The 20,033-nt window shown below is 40.4% G+C and overlaps 1 protein-coding gene across 10 annotated transcripts in view; it reads right to left on the bottom strand.

Moving 5' to 3' along the window:
- Positions 1–20,033, bottom strand: part of phf14 (PHD finger protein 14) — a 313,616-nt gene that overhangs the window by 287,504 nt on the left and 6,079 nt on the right. For all 10 annotated transcript variants that reach the window (XR_013576193.1, XR_013576194.1, XM_078538816.1 and 7 more), the window contains exons 2-3: positions 11,548–11,658; positions 9,201–9,802 (exon numbers count right to left, since the gene is read on the bottom strand). Coding sequence is in view for 8 of the 10 variants with exons in the window: in XM_078538816.1 (XP_078394942.1) it covers positions 9,201–9,802; positions 11,548–11,658 (713 nt within the window). In the remaining 2 variants the exon portion in view is untranslated. The remainder of the gene's footprint in view (positions 1–9,200; positions 9,803–11,547; positions 11,659–20,033) is intronic.

The following is a 20,033-nucleotide window of genomic DNA, read 5'->3' as shown; positions in this document are numbered from 1 at the left end:
ATACACAAAGTAATTATACATTGAAGATGACAAGTTCTGAACCCACTGTATTTTTTATTACATAAATGCCTGGAATGGGCAGGTTGCCTTATGATGGAAGGTTGGACAGGTGAGGATTATATCCACTGGAGTTTGGAAGAGTAACAGGCGACTTGATTGAAACATACAAGATCCTGAGGAGGTAAAAGCAAAACACTGCGGATGCTGGAAATCTGAAACAAAAACAAAAATACCTGGAAAAACTCAGCAGGTCTGACAGCATCTGCAGAGAGGAATACAGTTAACACAGTTAATACAGTATTGACAGGGTGGACGTGAAGAGGATGTTTCCTCTTGTGGGAGAATCTAGAGTCAGTGTTTAAAAATATGGGGTTGCCCATTTAAGACAGATAAGAACTTTTTTTCCTCTCAGAGGGCCAGGAGTCTTTGGAACTCTTCCTCAAAAGGCGGTGGAAGCAGAGTCTTTGAATGTTTTTAAGGCAGAGGTAGATAGATTCTTGATAAGCAATGGAGTGAAAGGTTATCAAGGGTAGGCAAGAATGTGGAGTTTAGGTTACAATCAGGTCAGACATGATCTTATTGAATGGCGGTGCAGGCTCGTAGTTCTTATATGCAACTCTGAAAACCATATAAAGAATAAGAAGGACATGGACTGACAGAGGCAAATCTCCATACAAGTTTCACATCATAGACACAAGGTTTTTGCATAAAAAAACTGAGAATCAAAGTTCTTGTTGCTAGTTATACTACAAATGGGTCTCCCGCACACCTGATAAGAGATGGGCTTAAAAGCATGGTTGCTGTAATCCTATTAGGGGCCATTAAAGTTTAAAGAAAAAATCTCAATAACCATCAATTAAACGACAGAACTACGCCACACAATTTCACATTTTTCAACAAAACCAAACTTTATTGTATACAAGAGAAATTAAACAAAGTAAGCACTATTAACTTAACACAATAGCTTATAAAGCCTTATGCTATAAACTCAGTTCTGCCTTCTATTCCCCCAAGAACTCCTTTACCTTACGAAGTCTTTAAGGTTCACTTTTCCTGGGGTCAACTCAAAAGGTATATCACTGCTCTCGGAAATTCACTTTGATTTCTCTTCAGTGTTCCAGCTATTCGCCAAGTTACAAGGTTTCATAGGAGTCCTTCGACTAGCTTTTGGTTAAGCTACCCTCCAAACCTCACAACTCTGGATTCCACAGCTCAAGCATGGGCCTCCCTGCAACTCCTGTACAGTAGCTTAAAACATCAGGAAACACCCTTGGTTTCCAATAGACACTGCTATGGCTTCAAAACGCAACCAAGATGATTGCTTCCAGAACACCTACTCCAACAAGGTTAACTGCCTTTTATTGAAAGGATTATAGTAGATTTCTTTGCTGAACAAATCCTCCAGTCGCTTTTCCCCTTAGCAATTTTGTCTTATATTAAATCCTAACTTTCAATCACAGGCTGCATCATGGACAACAGATCTAGCATTTACTCTGCTTCAGTGTAGGTCTGGCTTTATCTCTCAAATTCCAAGAAGCTACAAGTTACATAAGACCAAAAGCTGTTTTACCAGACAAGCATCAACCAGTCTTGCCGCTGGATATGCTCTAACTGAACTCAGAAATAAGCTAAAAACAAAATATCTCACTAAGCTCCACCCATCTCCATGTCAATGTGTCACACACAGCCTGTTCCCAGGTAGAATTGCAAATTAACTACCTTTTAATTTCAAAGTTTCTCTTAATTCTGCAAACCACATGCATAACTTATCCTTTACTGAAAAAATGTAAGCGTCATGTCTCCAGTTCTTTAGCTAAGTAAGCCCACCTGTTGTTTATGACCTTTACTTAGTAAACACAAGTTACTTTTTGAATTGTAATTATCTTAGTTGCGTGGTTTGCCAGTGTCTAGATGTTTACCAGAGATTTTTCCCATTGCACTTACATTTAAAATTACATTTCTAAAACTAAAAAGCTACACCTCTAAAATATTGGAGTCACGACATTAGACATTCATAACAATATTCATGCAAAGGCAAACAAAAAATTGTCTCTGTTTTGTCCTTTAACTCAGGATGGTGCAGAAATACATTCCCCAGTAGCTTACACAGTTTACTCCACCATACTGGAGATCTTTAAGGCCTACACTAAAATGCTGTCAAGTGTCCCAATGACTTTTACCCATTTTACCTTATAGTACATCTTCCTACATTACAACGGTGACTAAACTTCAAAAGTATTCAACTGCCTGTTAAGGAGTTGAGGACAGCACAAAATCATAAAAGGCATTATATAGATGCAAGTTCTTTCTTCCATCTTTCTGGTATAATACAACATTCTAACCTTAAAAGCCTTTTGCTCATACCATTTGAACAAGTTTCATTGTGAACCTGGTGTACTTTTGTTATGATCCCCATGGGGGAACCATAAACCAAAATAACCAAGTCTACTAAATGATACACAAGTGAGAAACTACCAACAAAACTCCACTTTTTGTAACTATTACTTTAACACAAATCAGAATCTACCTAAATTAAATATGAATTAACAGGCAAATTATGGTCAGCACAAACTATATGTTACACATAGACTCAGACGTCTACAGCACCGAAGGAGGCCATTTGGTCTATAGTGTCCACACCGGTCAACAAAGATCTGACTGCACTAATCCCATTTTCCAGTGCTTGGCCCATAGCCCTGGAGGCTATGGCAACACAAGTGAATATTCTAAATTCTTATTAAATGTTACGAAAGTTTTTGACTCAACCATCCTTTCAGGCAGTGAGTTCCAGACTCCCACCACCCTCAGAGAAAAAAATTCTCAACTCCCCTCCTAGCCTTCTACCTCTTACCTTAAATTGAGGCCCTCTGGTTATTGACCCCTTTACTCATGGAAAAAGTGCCTTCCAATCCACCCTACCTATGCCCCGCATAATCTTATACACCTCTATCAGGTCCCGTCTCAACCTTCGTTGCTCCAAGGAAAACAACCCCAGCCTATCCAATCCTTCCTCATAGCTCAGACCCTCCAGCCCAGGCAGCATCCTGGTAAATCTCCTCTGCACCCTCTCCAGTGCAATCACATCCTTCCTATAATGTGGTGACCAGAACTGCACGCAGTACTCCAGTTGTGGCCTAACCAGCGTTTTATATAGTTCCAGCATAACCTCTCTGCTCTTATATTCTATGCCTCAGCTAATAAAGGCAAGTATCCCATATGCCTTCTTAACCACCTTATCTACTTGCCCCGCTACCTTCAGGGATCTGTGGATATGCGCACCAAGGTCCCTCTGTTCTTCAGTATTTTCCAAGAATCCTACCATTCACCATGTAATCTCTCACCTTGTTAGCCCTCCCCAAGTGCATTATCTCACACTTTTCCAGGTTGAACTCCATTTGCCACTGCTCTGCCCACCTGACCAATCCATTGATGTCCTCCTGCAGTTTACGGCTCCTCATTATTTACCACTCTACCAATTTTCGTGTCATCCGTGAACTTCTTGATCATACCCCCTACATTTAAGTCCAAATCATTTATGTACAACAGCAAGAGCCCCAGCACCGAGCCCTGCGGAACCCCACTGGAAACAGACTTCCAGTCACAGAAACATCCCTCTATCATCAGCCTCTGCTTCCTGCCTCTCAGCCAATGTTGGATCTAACGTGCCACTTTGCCTTGGCTCCCATGGGCTCTTACTTTCTTGACCAGTCTGCCATGAGGGACCTTATCAAAAGCCTTGCTAAAGTCCATGTAGACCACATCAAATGCATCACCCTCATCAACACTCCTGGTTACCTACTCAAAAAATTCAATCAATTTGTCAAACATGACCTTCCCTTAACAAATCCATGCTGACTAGCCCTGATTAATCCGTTTCTCTCCAAGTGTAGATATTTTCTGTCCCTCAGAATTCTTTCTACTAACTTCCCCACCAATGAGGTTAGACTGACTGGCCTGTAATTTCCTGGTCTATCCCTTCCTCCCTTTTTTAATAATGGGACAAGGTTAGCAGTCCTCCAGTCCTCTGGCACCTCACCTGTGGCAAGAGAGGATTTGAAAATTACTGCCAGGGCCCCCAATATCTCTTCCCTTGCCTCTCTCAACAGCCTGGGATACATCTCATGTGGGCCTGCAGACTTATCCACTTTTAAGGCCACTAAACCCGCTAGTGCCTCCTCTCTATGTGAATTTGCTCTATATTTCACAGTCCTTCACCCTGATGCCTATACCTGCATCATCCTTATCCATTGTGAAGACCGATGCAATGTATTCATTGAAAACCGTACCCAGGTCTTCCGGGTCCATGCACAGATTAGCTCTATGGTCCCTAATTGACCCTACTCTTTCCCTAGTTATTCTCTTGCTCTTTATATATTTTTTAAAAACCCTCTGGGTCTTCCTGTATTCTACCCACTAATACTTTCTCACGCACTCTCTTAGCTTTCCTGACTGCCTTTTTAAGTTCCCCTCTGCACTTTTTATACTCCTCTAGGGACTCTGCCATATTGAGCCCTCGGTATCTACCATAAGCTTATCTTTTTTCCTTAATCCTAACCTTTACGTCCCTTGACATCCAGGGTTCTCCGGACATGGAATAGCAGATACAACAAAGACTATCTCACAAGATGTCAAGCATTTTTATCACGCCCCTGATCAAATGTGGCACCACGTGCAATCTCTCAGTCTTTTCAGCTTGGCCTTTGGAATGTAAGATCTCTCACTTTTCTCACTCAATGGATTTAGTCCTCAAGTCACCTGCGATGGTAGCTCCACTCCAGCAAAGTCTCCCGGAGACAGTCATCACCCAAATGACACACCCCCTGCAGAACCATGACAGTCTTGATGGCAAAGATTCCCCAGAGACTCCTTTATAAACTTTTAGTCTTTAAGCTTTGACATGTCTCTTTTTCCATCAATACTCAAGTTTTATAAACTTTATTAACACAGTCTGGTCGGCTCTAGCAAAACTGAAGGATAGCAGTAGAACTATCCAATTCAGTCTCTGCTCGGACCCTATTGTCATCTTTGTCTTTTTTAAAATTATATCACACACATGCACACACACACTCTGTATGATGTTGTATGTGCTTGCATGCCATTGGGATGTAAAGGTACTCGGCAGAACAAGCATCAGTGTGTGACTAGAGAATAGCACCGCCCACTATATGACATATAGAGTCACATGGATTTAGACTCAGAACATTCCAGAAGCAGCTGGTGACAGTTGGTAGCAGCACCATGCAGCAACCTGGAATCTGTAAATAGTTAAAGACTACCAATAAACGGTTCATGTTTAAATATACAAGTCTCAAGATTTCATCATTGAGACATCGAACAAACCCAAAATACAACATGGTGATCAGCGATGGTACACAACACGGTGAACAGCAGTGAAAAGAAAGGTTGCATTTTAAACCATAAACCCTGAACAGCATCCCAAGATATGGAAAACTAAAAAGAGCTGAAGCCTAACTGGAGAGACTTGCACCTAAGATGAAAAATTGAAGAAACGGTTTAAGAAATTTTGCTACAGACTTAGAAGTTGAGGAATCTACTAGAATGAGTGGAAGTTCATTATGAGGCCCGAGTGGCACAGGGTGAAAAACTGCTCTGATCACAAGATCAGTGAGCAACACTACAGAAAACTTGCAAGACCCTGAGTAACGCAAAGTTAAAAGGAGCTGGTTCGTTCGCGAGAGGCTGAGCAAAAATACAAAAAAGCTGTACTTATATTATAGAATAGGTGGCAGTCCCACTGTTCAGCATATCATTAGAGAACTGGAAGATAGCTGCAAGTTAATAAAAACCTGGAAAAAAACATTGGCAGGCAGAGTCAAGAGAGAAACCTGCAGGGCACAATCAAAAAAAAATAGTTAAAAGCCTGTACAGCTTCAGAGGCAGGGAACCTATTTCAGTTGGGAAAAGTAAATTATTTCAGTGAAGAAAAAAAAATAATTGCTTCTGCTCTTAAGAGTTTAAAATAAATGGCACTGAGAGTTAAAAAAAAACCTGTCGCGTTCACAGCTCATGGCTTTCAAAAAAACATGCGCACCCGCTGCAGCTCCCAAAGCGTGAGACGTTAAAAAAAGACCTGCAGAGGCAAAAGAGGGGTGAGAAAGAATCACCCAGAAAAGAAATCACTGCAGTCGTTTTCCTTTTGAAAAAAGGAAAGATTCTACAAGTTTAAAAAAAATGAAGCAGCCGATCGCTGGAGAGTCTGCCAAGATCGGAAAAGGGTGGGAAATGCAGAACAACGAAACTGACTGGCTGCAGAGACAGCCTGAAGTTAAATAAAGTTACTGCCTTAAAGGGGCAATGACATTTAAAAAGATAACTACAAAAAAAAACAGCCATGGACAGCAAATTAGAAGAGCCAGACGCATTTTGGCCAAGGAAAGGGCTAAACCAGACAAAAGAGTGGGAGTCTTGGATGAGACAATATTTAGTGTACGGGAGAAGTGCAAGATTAAATAAAGAATCAGAAGAGGTACAAGTTGATAAGTTTTTATTTGTCTTTGGTTCATTTGCTGGTGAAGTACTCCACAGCCAACATATAGAACAATACTCAATAACATTTGATGAGATAATAAAAGGCTTTCACAGGTATTTTAAATTCCAAGTCGTGGAGAGTGCAGACCCCCAGAAGACAATCTAGCACATGCCCAACAAGGCGTCGAGGGCAACAAGAGGCCCCAGAGAGAGGGCAACTCCCAATAAAGCGCTGAGAGCAACAAGTGAGAGGGCAACATAAAATCCCAGGACAACGGTAACAAAAGACTCCAGAGCAAGGGCAACAATATTCACGTAAACAAGATGGTTGCTGACCACGTCATTGCCCTGAAATGCACAAGCTGAAAGAGTTTAATGCAGAAGAAAAAAATGACTGAAAACCAGCCGAAAAATATAAAAGTAGAGCTTTTTTGAAAATGTTGACACAGTACCCAGCCTGAAACAGCAGATGGCATTGCAGGGTGAGCAGCTAGCTGTGAATGAAGGAAAGCTATCTGAGGTAACTCAAAAGAAGCAAAACGTGCAACAAGTAAATGAAGCTGTACTACAGGAAAACATTCGCATCAGAGCTGAATTGAAAGATTTGAAGCGCAAAATTTGGAAATGCACGACATACTGAAGTCTTCAATGAACCAAGCTGTTCAAGATCTAAACAAACAAATTTCAGAGACGACACAAAAGTATCAGGAGGAAATAATGACCCCGCTTCCACAATTGGCAAATCAAAGCAGGAGTTGGAAAAACTCAACCAGATATGCAGCCGGGCAAAACAGCAGGCAGAAAAGGCACACAAAGAATCTGCGGCCCTGAAAGACTCCTTGCAGAATCAATATATAGCCATGGAAAAACACGAAGCGCTCAAAAGGACGTTGAATATTACTTCAGAAAAAGCTGTGTTGGAACTATCAGGAGTTCTGTCAGTGCTTTTGCCAATATTTATGCCTCTACCAACATCACTAAACTATCTGGTCAGTATCTCATTGCTGATCATAGAACTCCCCTGTTTCTTTGAATAGTGTGATAGAATCTTTTATGTCCAGCTGAGAGGGCTGATGGACCTCAATTTAACATCTTATCCAAAAGACAGTACCTCTACCTATGCAACATTTCTTCAGTACTATACTTCAATAACGTGTGCTCAGATTTCTGGAGTGAACCCACAATATTCTGACTCCATTAAAGTGCTACCACAAAGCAAAGGATGGTACCGTGGGCCCTGAGCAGATGCCACATATTTCTTAATTCAGAATTCATGCCAACAACAGAATATTGTCAGCAAATTTCCAAACTCCATCTTAAGCATTTCCATGCTTGCCTCAATTCAGATTTTCTTGTGGTAAATGTTCTTGCTAAGTGATGGGCATAACAACCAGTAATCAATTTTGAAAATCTTCCCTATTGATCGTCTACATATATCAGGACAGAGTAATCATCTAAATGAGGAAAATCATTGAACATTGCTCGTTTTGAGGTCTTCGGCAATCTTACGAGAACTCCAAGATCTTCCCCTATAGTTTTGAAAAATCACAACTTTAAAGTACACTCCTTGGATTTTTTAAGTTTGGGTTTTAATTGATTTTAAACATAAATTTTATAAAGCAAGGTGTTTTCTTAAGTTTTCATAATGTAGATTACCTTTTTAAAAAGTATGTTAAATACACAAACCAATACTTAAAATAACTAACCACAATTGAAAATCCCAGTGAAACCTCTTCCAAAAGATTTTGTTACTAGTCAACAATTATAATTGGCATTAAAACAGTAAATCTAATTAACTCCAAAACACAATTCATTTAGATATCATTTTGTTATTCCTACCTCCACTTAAAGAGCAAGGTTGGAGCTGCTAAATCCTTACTCAAATATTGACGTGGCAATACAGTAATCATAGCTGAACAGGTTTTCCTCGTTTACAGTAAACAATTACATGAAATATACAGGGCTAAGGTGCTGCTATAATCATTACAAAGAGTTGCAATGATGTCTTTGTCTCACTTCCTGAGTTCTGGCATTATCCTTTACTTAATACACAAACTTGCATCTTGGCCCAGATTTCGGTAAGTGGGGAAGTAACTATGCCATTCTTTAGTTAATACATCAAAGTGATCTTGAGCCACTACTCTCAAATTTTAATTTTCCTCCTCCAGAGCATTTAGCTACGACTGCAATCAGCTGTGATCAGGAGCTCACTACATTCTGACTTGGGCCTTTTTTCCCTCAAATACATTTAAGTATAAAGCAGCAATCTTCAAAACATTGGACATTTAATAATCCTACCCTACAAAAGACATGTAAGGGTAGAAAGTAGGATATAGACTAACTTTAATTGCGGTAAAACACAAGGGTCAAAAGCTGTTAAAGATTACTCATTGTAAACTGAATTCTTACCCACTTCGATTGTAAAAGTAGAAGGCACAACTGGAAAAATGAAATATCTATGGATAGGTTTTGCTCAGTCACTATGGGACAAATTTTATATGTTTCATTTTGTATTAATAACCACTTCAACAAGAGTTACGCGCCTTGAAAATAGTTGCACTATTACTGACCATACAATAGTGTTCAGCTTTCCAGTTTTAAAACCTTCTAATCATGTACCTTTTCTAACATAAAAGCATTTTTGCATATAGCTTTTTAATAGGCAACAGTTCTGTATGATATGTTTGAACATAACTGATTAATCACAGTACCTCATAATTCGTACTCTGCGTCAGGATAAAGCCATCACTCGTTCCTTCTGTCTTGGCAGCTTTTTGACTGGAAGGTCTGTTTTTTCTTCGAATTCTATCTTCTTCACTGGCACTGCTGCTGTCTTCCTCATCATCAGGGTTTCCATCTTCACTGTCACTGATATCATCATCCTCACCACCACCTTCATCACCATCATCGTTATTTACACCTTTTCCTTTCTTCTTTCCACTGCAAGGTCGCCAGTCATTATCATCTTCACTATCATAATCATCAAAACCATTCAACTCTTCCACTGATATCATATCCAGCATTGTCCTCTTTTTACGCAAATTCCATTTCTTCTGTCCATCATTTGATTCATCTGGCCCAGCATCATCCACTATTTCTTTAGTTTTCTTCTTGCTGGTTTTGCTTTCAGCTTGTTCTTTGGTGTCCAGGTCAGGTTCTTCTGACTGATCGTCCTTGCATTCAGCTTCTATCTTTCCATCAGAAGTATCTTTTTTATCCTGTTCAGAGTCCTCTTCACTGCCATTTTGTCCCCCTTCACTCTCTGAACCTTCTTCACTGTCCTTACCAGCACTCTCTCCACTCCCATCAGAATCTGTTACAAAAGTAATATTAGCTTTTTAAGTGTTTTTAAATAACCAAGTTGATTAACATATAGTTGACAAATGTTATATTAAAAAGCCTTTATCTGAAGGTACATTTTGGTGAGTATTATGTATGTTTGATCTGAATTTTTCATATTTAGTCATCGGCATAATCTAGTTTAGCGTCAACGTAGGATGTTCCACCAGTGGGGATTCTATTACAACCCTGTCGATGGGTTAGCAATCATTACAACAAGGGATCTAATAAAGGGGAGATTCTGAGGTGAAGGGTAAACATTTAGCACTGCAAAGTCATCACACTCCATTGATCACAGAAGCGTCATCGATACACCAAATAAAATGGCTTTGTCCTTAAACTATTTAATTTGTTCAAAGGTGATGAGACAGGCTAATGTAATCTAGCAGTCTACGTAGTTCAATCAGAGAAAATTATAGCTCTTAATAGTGTACTATAGTTCAGTTTACAATTGAAACTTTTGGAATGGAAGACCCTGCATTACATAATGCACAATTTTAAACAAATGTTTTAATACATACGAACAAGGAGTAGGTCACTCGGTCCCTTGAGCCTGCTCCGCTATTTAATAAGATCATGACTGATCTGATTGCAACCTCAACTCCACATTCCCACCTACTCCCTATAACCTTTCACCCGCTTGCATATCAAGAATCTATCTACCTCTGCCTTAAAAATATTCAAGGCTCTGCTTCCATCACTTTTTGAGGAAGAGAGTTCCAAAGACTCACAACCCTCAAAAATTATTTCTCAATTCTGTCCTAAATGGGTAACCCCTTATTTTTAAACAGTGACAAAGGGATTAATTTAATGTCCATGTGCTGTGGCTCTGTGCCCATTGGGAACAGGGTTAGAACTCTCCAAGCTCATTTACTATCATTATAACCACTGAGAAGGGAATACTTTAATCGCATTAGTGGTGAAAGGATGACACATTGCACCACCCAAACACTCAAAGTTTAACTGGGAAAGTGAGAAACACTGTTAAAAACTGTTAAACACCATTAAAGCTATATCAAATAGCTTTGCTCAAAACAGATGCCAATTTAAGACCATAACCTTTCCAAGAGAAATATCCGTAGTCACTTGTGAAGTATCAGATGTTTGATCAACAAATATTACTGTCATGACCTATTTTTTAATCATATTCTAAAGAAACTAATCCGTATTTTTTGAAAACATTAATGCTTTGACTGTAGAACCTGTCAGAATCTGTCTTTTCTCTTCCCAAGTGCTGACGGGCCAACTGAATATTCCATCATTTGCCATTCCCTTACCTCACACCAAAATCTATATTTCAGTGTAGTATCTTCTTTCCCAGTGGGTTATCTGCTTTACACAGATCTGGTTGTACAGATCAGGAAGGTCATAGGTTCAATTCCTCAATTGGTGAAAGTTAGGTGGTTTCAGCAAGGACAACAGTTGGAGAACTACAATTAAGCTCTCACACCGTACTGCAATTCTTGTTGGAAGTAGCTTTGTATGTGAACTTGTGACTAGACACAAGCAGGTTCAGTTTTGGGGCACAATCAAATAGTCTGCCAACATGCATCATCCTGGGCTTACATATGAATTATGGGAAACTCATGAAGTGCACAAAACCAGCAATGAAACAATGCCTCAATAAGGAAGCCCACACTTTCAGAAGGGGAGGGAAAAAAATGCTTCACAGTACAGATCAAAACAAATTCCACAAAAACACTTATGAACAGTATTTACCTGAAGCATCTCCCACTTCAAAATCACTGTCATCTGAGCTGTCATAATCTAATGCTTCCAAGAGGGATGTTGCTAGTGTCTTCACTTGTCTCTTCTTTGGACCACGTTCAACTATGGAAATCCAGAGTAAAATCAATTCAGTAAATACAACATCCACAGATGCCCCCAATTCCTAGAGTTAAAAATAACTAATACCCAAGTTATTTACATTTCTTCAACTCAAAATGACGTAGATCTTACTTTCCCTTCTCCCCACATCATTCGGTTGATCAGCTGAAAACAGCTTAACCCACTTACATTATACCAGTGTACCAGTCTTAGCAACTATGAGGCCTTCGCTAACCTTAAACATTTAAGAGTTTTCATTCTTAATTAAAAAAAAATTGCTCTTCATGTCATTATGGATGGCACAATGAAATTCAGCAAGGTAGGATATTTTACATTGTTACTAGGATGTCAAAAAGCATATTCTTCAACTTGCCCATGGACAATGCCATGGAAGATTGATTAGTACATTATATTGAGACACTCCTCTCAGGATATGGGCTCCATCCCAAATCATCGTTTAAAATGTTGTATGAATTTAGGTATAGGAATATATTTTTTTGGAATGAAAATCCTAATTGCTGCATTTGATAGAAGATATCCATCTGCGTCATGGCCCTTAGGTATAATTGTGTCTGGAAGTTTTCAACGTTAATAGCACAGAAATTATCTGTAATCTTTGAGACATTTGATGGCATGTGACAATTTGCTGATTCATAATATTATGCAAAGGAGAGGTCGGTGCAGCCAGAAGTAATAAGGAACTCCTAGATAGTGAAAGTTGTTCTTCCCCTGCCCGTACTCCACTTCCAAATATAAATAATACTGGTTACCAGGCTTTTAAAAAGAGTTTAAGTTTTTGTCAGATTAGTCTATTGTGAAAGTCTTGTTTTGATCCAAGATGCAGGAAGCTGCAAACTTTCATTTTTTGTTAATATCACACAAGACAAATATTCATTAACGCAAAAGTTTGAATCACAATGAATGATCAAAAGACTCATTTTAAAGTGTTACACTCCTGACAGGCAGTTGGTGAAGGAAGAAACCGGAACCATTCTTTACTTGGAATAGATTTATTCACAGACTGAAACATTACAAATTTATATTTCCTGACTTCACTCTACTGTTGTGTCACTAAGTGTCTCTTTATATGTGCTCAAGTAACAATCCAATCAATGCTCTCCACTTGTTTGTATAAAACCTCAATTGATACAACCGAAATAAAGAAAATGACTAATTTAGGGGTAAGATTTTCTTCTCTGTCATTTAGAAAAAGGGGCGAGTGATAAGTCCAACAACCACAGGTTAGTCAGTCTAACATCAGTGATGCGGAGCTTTCTAGAGACAATAACCTGGGACAAAACTAACTGGATTTGAGAAAAGTATGGGCTACCAAATGAAAGTCAGCATGGGTTTGTTAAAAGGAAACTGTGTTTAACTTGATCGAGTTCTTTGATGAAACTACAGAGAGGGCTGATGAGGGTAGTGTGGTGTATCTGGGCTTTAAAAAGGTGCTCAACAAAGTGCCACACAATAGACTTCAGAGCAAATTTAAAACCTGTGGGATGAAGGACATTAGCAGCATGGATACGAAATTGGCTCAGTGACAGAAGGCAGTGAATATTTCTCCCTTCTTCTAACTATGCTTCAGTTCTGCCGAAGGGCCATGAAGGCTCGAAACGTTAACTGATTTCTTCTCCGCCGATGCTGCCAGACCTGCTGAGTTTTTCCAGGTAATTCTGTTTTTGTTTTGTAATAGTGATGAATGGTTGTTTTTCAGGCTGGAGGAAGGTATATAGCAATGTTCCCCAAGTGGTCAGCAAAAGGACCAGTGCTCTTTTTGATATATATTAATGACCTGGACTTGGATATGGAGGGCGTAATTTCAAAGTCTGCAGATGACATGAAACTTGGAAACATCATAAATTCAGAAAGGTAGTAAACAATTAAGGGATAGTAACAGACCTCAAGAGGACACTGACTAATTTAATAGGCAGACACATGGCAGATAGAATTTAGCACAGAGAATTGCGAAGTGATACATTTTGAAGAGAAGAATGAGGAAAGGCAATATGAAACTAAATGGTAAGATTTTAAAGGGGTATTAGGAAGGGAGAGACCTGGGCTATAAATACTCAAATCCTTGAAGATGGCAGGACAAGTTAAGAAGGCTGTTATAAATGTATATGGGATCCTTGGTTTTATTATTAGAGAAATCAAGTACAAAAGCAATGAAGTTATGCTAAGTTTTTACAAAACACTGGTTAGGCCTCAGCTCAGATATAGTGTTCAAGTCTGGACACCACACTTTAGGACGTCAAAGCTTTGGAGATAGTGCAGAAGAGATACACTAGGATGGTGCCAGAGATGAGGAACTTAAATTACTAGAGAGACCAGAGAAGCCGGGGTTGCTCTCATTACTGTAGAGAAGGCTGAGAGGAGATTGGATAGCAGTGTTCAAAATCATTAATGGTTTTGATAAAGTAAAAAAATAAGGAGAAGCTGTTTCCAACAGCAGAAATGTCAATAACCAGAGGATACAGATTTAAGGTAAAAGAATCTCCTCAACTGAACAAACACCGGGCACATAGAAAGGAACCCCCCAACCCCACATCCAAGACTTTGGACCATCAACCTTGAAGAGGTCCTGGAGCTGCTAGGCAAGGAGACAGAAGATACTGTGTGGACAACTGAAAATTTGTACAGAGAAATGACAGCTATAGTTTCGTCAAGAAAGACTTTACGTGAGGTCGAGTCAGTGACTGCCAATCAGAATCACAGGATTTTAACGGCACAGGAGGCCACTCGGCCTATCGTGTATGCACTGGCTCTCCAAGTGAGCATTATGACCTAGTGCCACCGCCCTACCTTTTCCCCGTACCCTTGCACATGGTTTCTATTCAAATGATCATGTAATGCCCTCTTGAATGCCTTGATTGAACCTGCCTCCACCACACTTCCAGGCAGTGCATTCCAGACCCGAACCACTCGTTGTGTGAAAAAGTATCTTCTCATGTCACATTTGCTTCTTTCACAAATCACTTTAAATCCGTGCCCTCTCGTTCTTGATCTTTTTATGAGCAGGCACAGCTTCTCCCTATCTACTCTGTCCAGCCTCCTCATGATTTTGAGCATCTCTATCAAATCTTCCCTTAGCCTTCTTCTCTCCAAGGAGAACAGTTCCAACCTCTCCAATCTATCCTCATAGCTGAAGTTTCTCATCCCTGGAACCATTCTTCTAAACCTCTTCTGCATTCTCTCCAATGTGTTCACATCCTTCCTATGTGGCAACCAGAACTGTACACAATATTCTAGATGAGGTCTAATGAGTGTCTTATATAAATTCAGCATAACCTCTCTGCTCTTGTATTCTATGTCCCTATTAATAAAGCCCAGGGATACTTTATGCTTTATTAACTGCTCAACTGCAATCTTTTGGTATAACTGCCAGGTTGAAACCTTTCCACTTGTTTGGAAAATTGTTTTGATAGGTGTTCACATGCATTAGTATGCGCTTAACCTCACCTAGAAGCTGGATATTCATAGCATGAAACTCTAATCCATGGCATTCTGCACATAACTACATGCATCATGTGAACAGTTCCTGGAACAGGAAAAATTCTACCACTCTGCAAAATTAACTGGTGAAATTTCAGCTATAATACATCTGTTACCCATTTAATGCAGTGGTGGTATACAGAATGGCTTATGTGGCATATGTCTCCCATGTTGTCTAAAATGAACCCATGGAAAACAAATGGAGTGCCAATGTCATTTTCATCATTATAGTTAGTGCCATGGTAAAGCTGTATTCGGCCCTAGGTCAAGCACAATCTTTTGGAAAGCACAGCCTAATAATCTTGACAAGTTCAGATAGGCCTGGCTGAGTCTACAGTGGGCATTTGCAGCTTCATGCCAACTGTCATCTTTGGTGCTATACCAATCTTGTAATCATGAATGGCCTACCCTGTTCCTTTATTTCAATACTGCTCATTTCCTCTTATACCTTATGTCTGAATTTTCCTAACAAACCTCCAGTGAGACACTTTGTCGAACCTCTGTGGTTACAGCTTCTGCTACCTCCTCTGTAACTTCTTTAAACAGTCTAGGCCCTAGACTTGAGGATATATGCCATCAGGGCCTTAATTAATCTAAAATTCTGCTACTTTTGTCAGAGACAATTCTTTTGATACAATGAGATCTACCAATTGTTCCTGAACTATATATTCAGCAGCTACACCAATAATAGGTAGTATCTCCGAGCAAGGGCTCAATAACAAATAAACGTTTATCTAAAGGAAATAATGTAAAATCCTGCAAGGTCATTAACAAAAGTAACTCAATTTTGAAAAAGGACTTTTTAAATTATTTAAATTAAATTTTAAGCGATTAATTTAGAAACTATTGCAATTCACAGCAGTTTTAGATACATGCAAAGCTAAAAAAAACTCTTGGAACATACATATGAACATAGTAGGCCATTCGACCCCTCAAGCCTGCTCTATCATTCAATAAGGTCATGGCTGACTGATTGTGGCCTCAACTCCACATTCCCACCTACCCCCAATATTTTTTGACTCTCTTGTTCATCAAGAATCTATCTGCCTCTGCCTTAAAAATATTCAATGACTCTGCCTCCACTGCTTTCTGGGGAGAGAGTTCCAAAGGCTCACGACCCACAGGGAAAAAGTTTCTCCTCACAGAAACATAGGAAATAGGTGCAGTAGGTCATCATTCAGCCCTTCGAGCCTACTCCACCATTCAATGTCATGGTTAATCCTCTATCTCAATGCCATAATCCTGCTCTCTCCCCATACAACTAGACGCCTTTAGAATCTAGAAATCTATTTCCTTCCATTTCCTCATCCCAGTCTTAAAAGAGAGTCCTCAATTTTAAACTGTGTCCCCTTATAGCACTTTTGATACCTTGATAGTATTATCAATGACCTTCCAATACTAAAATCCAATGTGAAGCTCAAAGTAGTCTACCTTTTAGTTCTTAGAAAAATGTGGTACCCTCATTAGAAATGTGATTAACCCAAATTACCCAGATTAGTGGGAGGCAGTGGCGTAATGGTATTGTCATGTGACTAGTAATCCAGAAGCCCAGGGTCATGCTCTGGGGACCCGGGTTCGAATCCCACCGTGGTAGATGGTGGAATTGAAATTCAATAAAAAGAATTAAAAGTCTAATGATGACTGTAAAACGATTGTTGTAACAACACAACTGGTTCACTAATGTCCTTTAGGGAAGGAAATCTGCCGTCCTTACCTGGTTTGGCCTCCATGCGACTCCAGACCCATAGCAATTTGGTTGACTCTTAAATGCCCTTTGAAATGGCCTAGCAAGCCTTACAGATAATGTCCCACCAACAGGACAGACCCAGCAGAGGTATAGGGTCAGGGGGAAATTGCCCTGGGAGCACTCAACATCGACTCAGTACTCCTCCATGTTGAACACCACATGAAGGTGCAGGGTGTGCTCTGGGTGGAGGACTTCAATGTCTATCACAGCTACTGACTGAGCTGCCCAAGTCCCAAAGGACATAGCTGCTAGACAGGGTCTATGGCAGGTGGTGAGAGAACCAAGAGGGAAAAAGATACTTTACCTCATCCTCACCAATCTGCCTACCACAGATGCATCTGTCCATGGTAGCATCGAAAGGAGTGACCAGCGCACAGTCCTTGTGGAGACGAAGTCCCATCTTCGCATTGAGGATACCCTCAATCATGTTGTATGGCATTACCACCATATTAAATGAGACAGACTTCGAACAGATCTAGCAACTCAATACTGGGCATCCATGAGGCACTGTGGGCCATCAGCAGCAGAACTGTACTCAACCACAATCTGTAACCTCATGTCCCGGCATATCCCCCACTCTACCATTACCAACAAGCCAAGGGACCAACCCTGGCTCAATGAAGAGTGCAGGAAGCCATGACAGGAGCAGCACCAGACATACCTAAAAATGAGGTGTCAATCTGGTGAAGCTACAACACAGGACTACCTGCATGCCAAATTGCGTAAGCAGCATGCAATAGACAGAGCTATGCAATCCCACAACCAACGAATCAGATCTAAGCTCTGCAGTCCTGCCACATCCAGTTGTGAATGGTGGTAGACAATTAAACAACTCACTGGAGGAGGAGGCTCCACAAATATCCCCATCCTCAATGACGGGGGAGCCCAGCACAGCAGTGCAAAAGATAAAGCTGAAGCATTTGCAACAATCTTCAGCCAGAAGTGCCAAGTGGATGATCCATCTTGGCCTCCTCCGGAGGCCCCCAGCATCACAGATGCCAGACTTCCGCCAATTCGATTCACTCCACGTTATATCAAAAATGGCTGAAGGCACTGGATACTGCAAAGACTATGGGCCCTGACAACATTCCAGCAATAGTAATGAAGACTTGTGCTCCAGAACTTGCTGCACCCCTAGCCAAGCTGTTCCAATACAGCTACAACACTGGTATCTACACGGTAATGTGTAAAATTATCCATGAACCTCCTTGTTATGACCACAGCAGATGTTAATTGCTGAGCAAACCAAATCCCAGAGGGAAACTTGGCTTATGGCCTATATCCTTTTTTTGTATTCTGAAAACAAGAAAATGCACTGATCGCAGCAGCAAGTCCAGTAATACTTCTGAGATTTTAAAAATTAAAAGTAAAAGTTTATTAACAAAAAGAAAAGAAAAACTTAGGCACACAAGATTACAGTTATGCAACTAAAATTAGTCTTACAAAACATTCTCCCAAAAAACTCCCTACTTGGTCAGACCCATAAGTAAACACCTTTTAGGCAACACTCCCTTATAGATTTATAACTATAAAAATACGTAATATTATCAAAGGCAAACTGCTGTAGCTTTAATAAAGGCATACCACATGACCTCAAACTCTCTTACATTCTGCTGTGGAAATCCACGGCTTGAGAATGCTTTTTTACAGCCCAAGGCTTTTCTGGCTTGACTTGACTGATTCAAACTGCATCTTCTCCCAGCCTAGAGCTGTTTCCAGGAGATCCTCCTCACACAACCAACAGCCACAGCCAATAACAGCCAACCCAAAGCTCTCCACAGTAGCTCTAAAATACCCCCCCCCACCCCCCCGCCCCTCCCCACCCACCCACCCACCGGCTTTCATCTCAGTTTCTATTGTTCTCACACCTCCCAAATATAAAATTTCTCATGTCTCTATTTTATCTCTGTTTTCAGGTCAATAAAATGTAATATACCCTCTTCTGTTTACCCATGGAACTCCTGAAAGATGCTAAAATGTTTCTTGTAACCTCTGACTTCTCTTTGATATTCAAATGAACTCTCAACTTATCTAAAAATACAAATGTTTTAGATCCAACCTATTTATTTGTATCTCAAACCCACCATAATATCTTACTACAAATACACACCTAATGCCTCTATTCTTTCACGTCTTAACCCAGACAACCTGTCTCTAAGAAGCTTTTCCCAGCTTAATTAAATCATTTACACACACACACAGTCTTCTTCACAGAATAACACAATATTACCCAAAAATATTAAAACAAAGTATCCATTCTCACATCCTGTACATAAAAAGCAGGATAAATCCAACCCACCCAATTACCGTCCCATCCGTCTATGCTCGCTCATCAGTAAAGTGATGGGAGGAGTCATCAACAGTGCTATCAAGCAGCACTTGCTTAGCAATAGCTTGCTCGCTGATGCCCAGTTTGGGTTCCACCAGGGCCACTCAGCTCCTGACCTCATTACAGCCTTGGTTCAAACATGGACAAAAGAGCTGAACTCCCGAGGTGAGGTCAGAGTGACTGCTCTTGACATCAAAGCAGCATTTGACCAAGTATGGCATCAAGGAGCTCTAGCAAAACTGGAGTCAATGGAAACTGGAGTCAATGGAAACTGGGGGGTAAAACTCTTCATTGGTTGGAGCCATACCAAGCACAAAGGAAGATAGTCGTGGTTGTTGGAGGTCAATCATCTCAGTTCCAGGATATCACTGCAGGAGTTCCTCAGGGTAGCATCCTAGACCTAACCATCAGCTGCTTCATCAACAACCTTCCTTCCATCATAAGGTCAGAAGTGGGGATGTTCGCTGATGATTGCACAATGTTCAGCATCATTCACAACTCCTCAGATACTGAAGCAGTGCATGTCCAAATGCAGCAAGGCCTGGACAATATCCAGGCTTGGAATGACAAGTGACAAATAACATTCGTGCCACACATGTGCCAGGCAATAGCCATCTCCAACAGAGAATCTAACCATTGCCTCTTGACATTCAATGGCATGACCATCGCTGAATCCATCACTAACAACATCTTAGGGGCTACCATTGTCTAGAAACTGAACTGGACTAGGAATATAAATACTGTGACTACAAGAGCAGATCAGGGGCTAGGAACCCTGCTGCAAGTAACTCACCACCTGACTCCCCC

This window comes from Cetorhinus maximus, chromosome 3 (genome assembly GCF_964194155.1).
Source record: "Cetorhinus maximus chromosome 3, sCetMax3.hap1.1, whole genome shotgun sequence".
NCBI classification, from domain to species: domain Eukaryota; kingdom Metazoa; phylum Chordata; class Chondrichthyes; order Lamniformes; family Cetorhinidae; genus Cetorhinus; species Cetorhinus maximus.
This window is presented reverse-complemented; position numbering and strand designations above follow the sequence as displayed.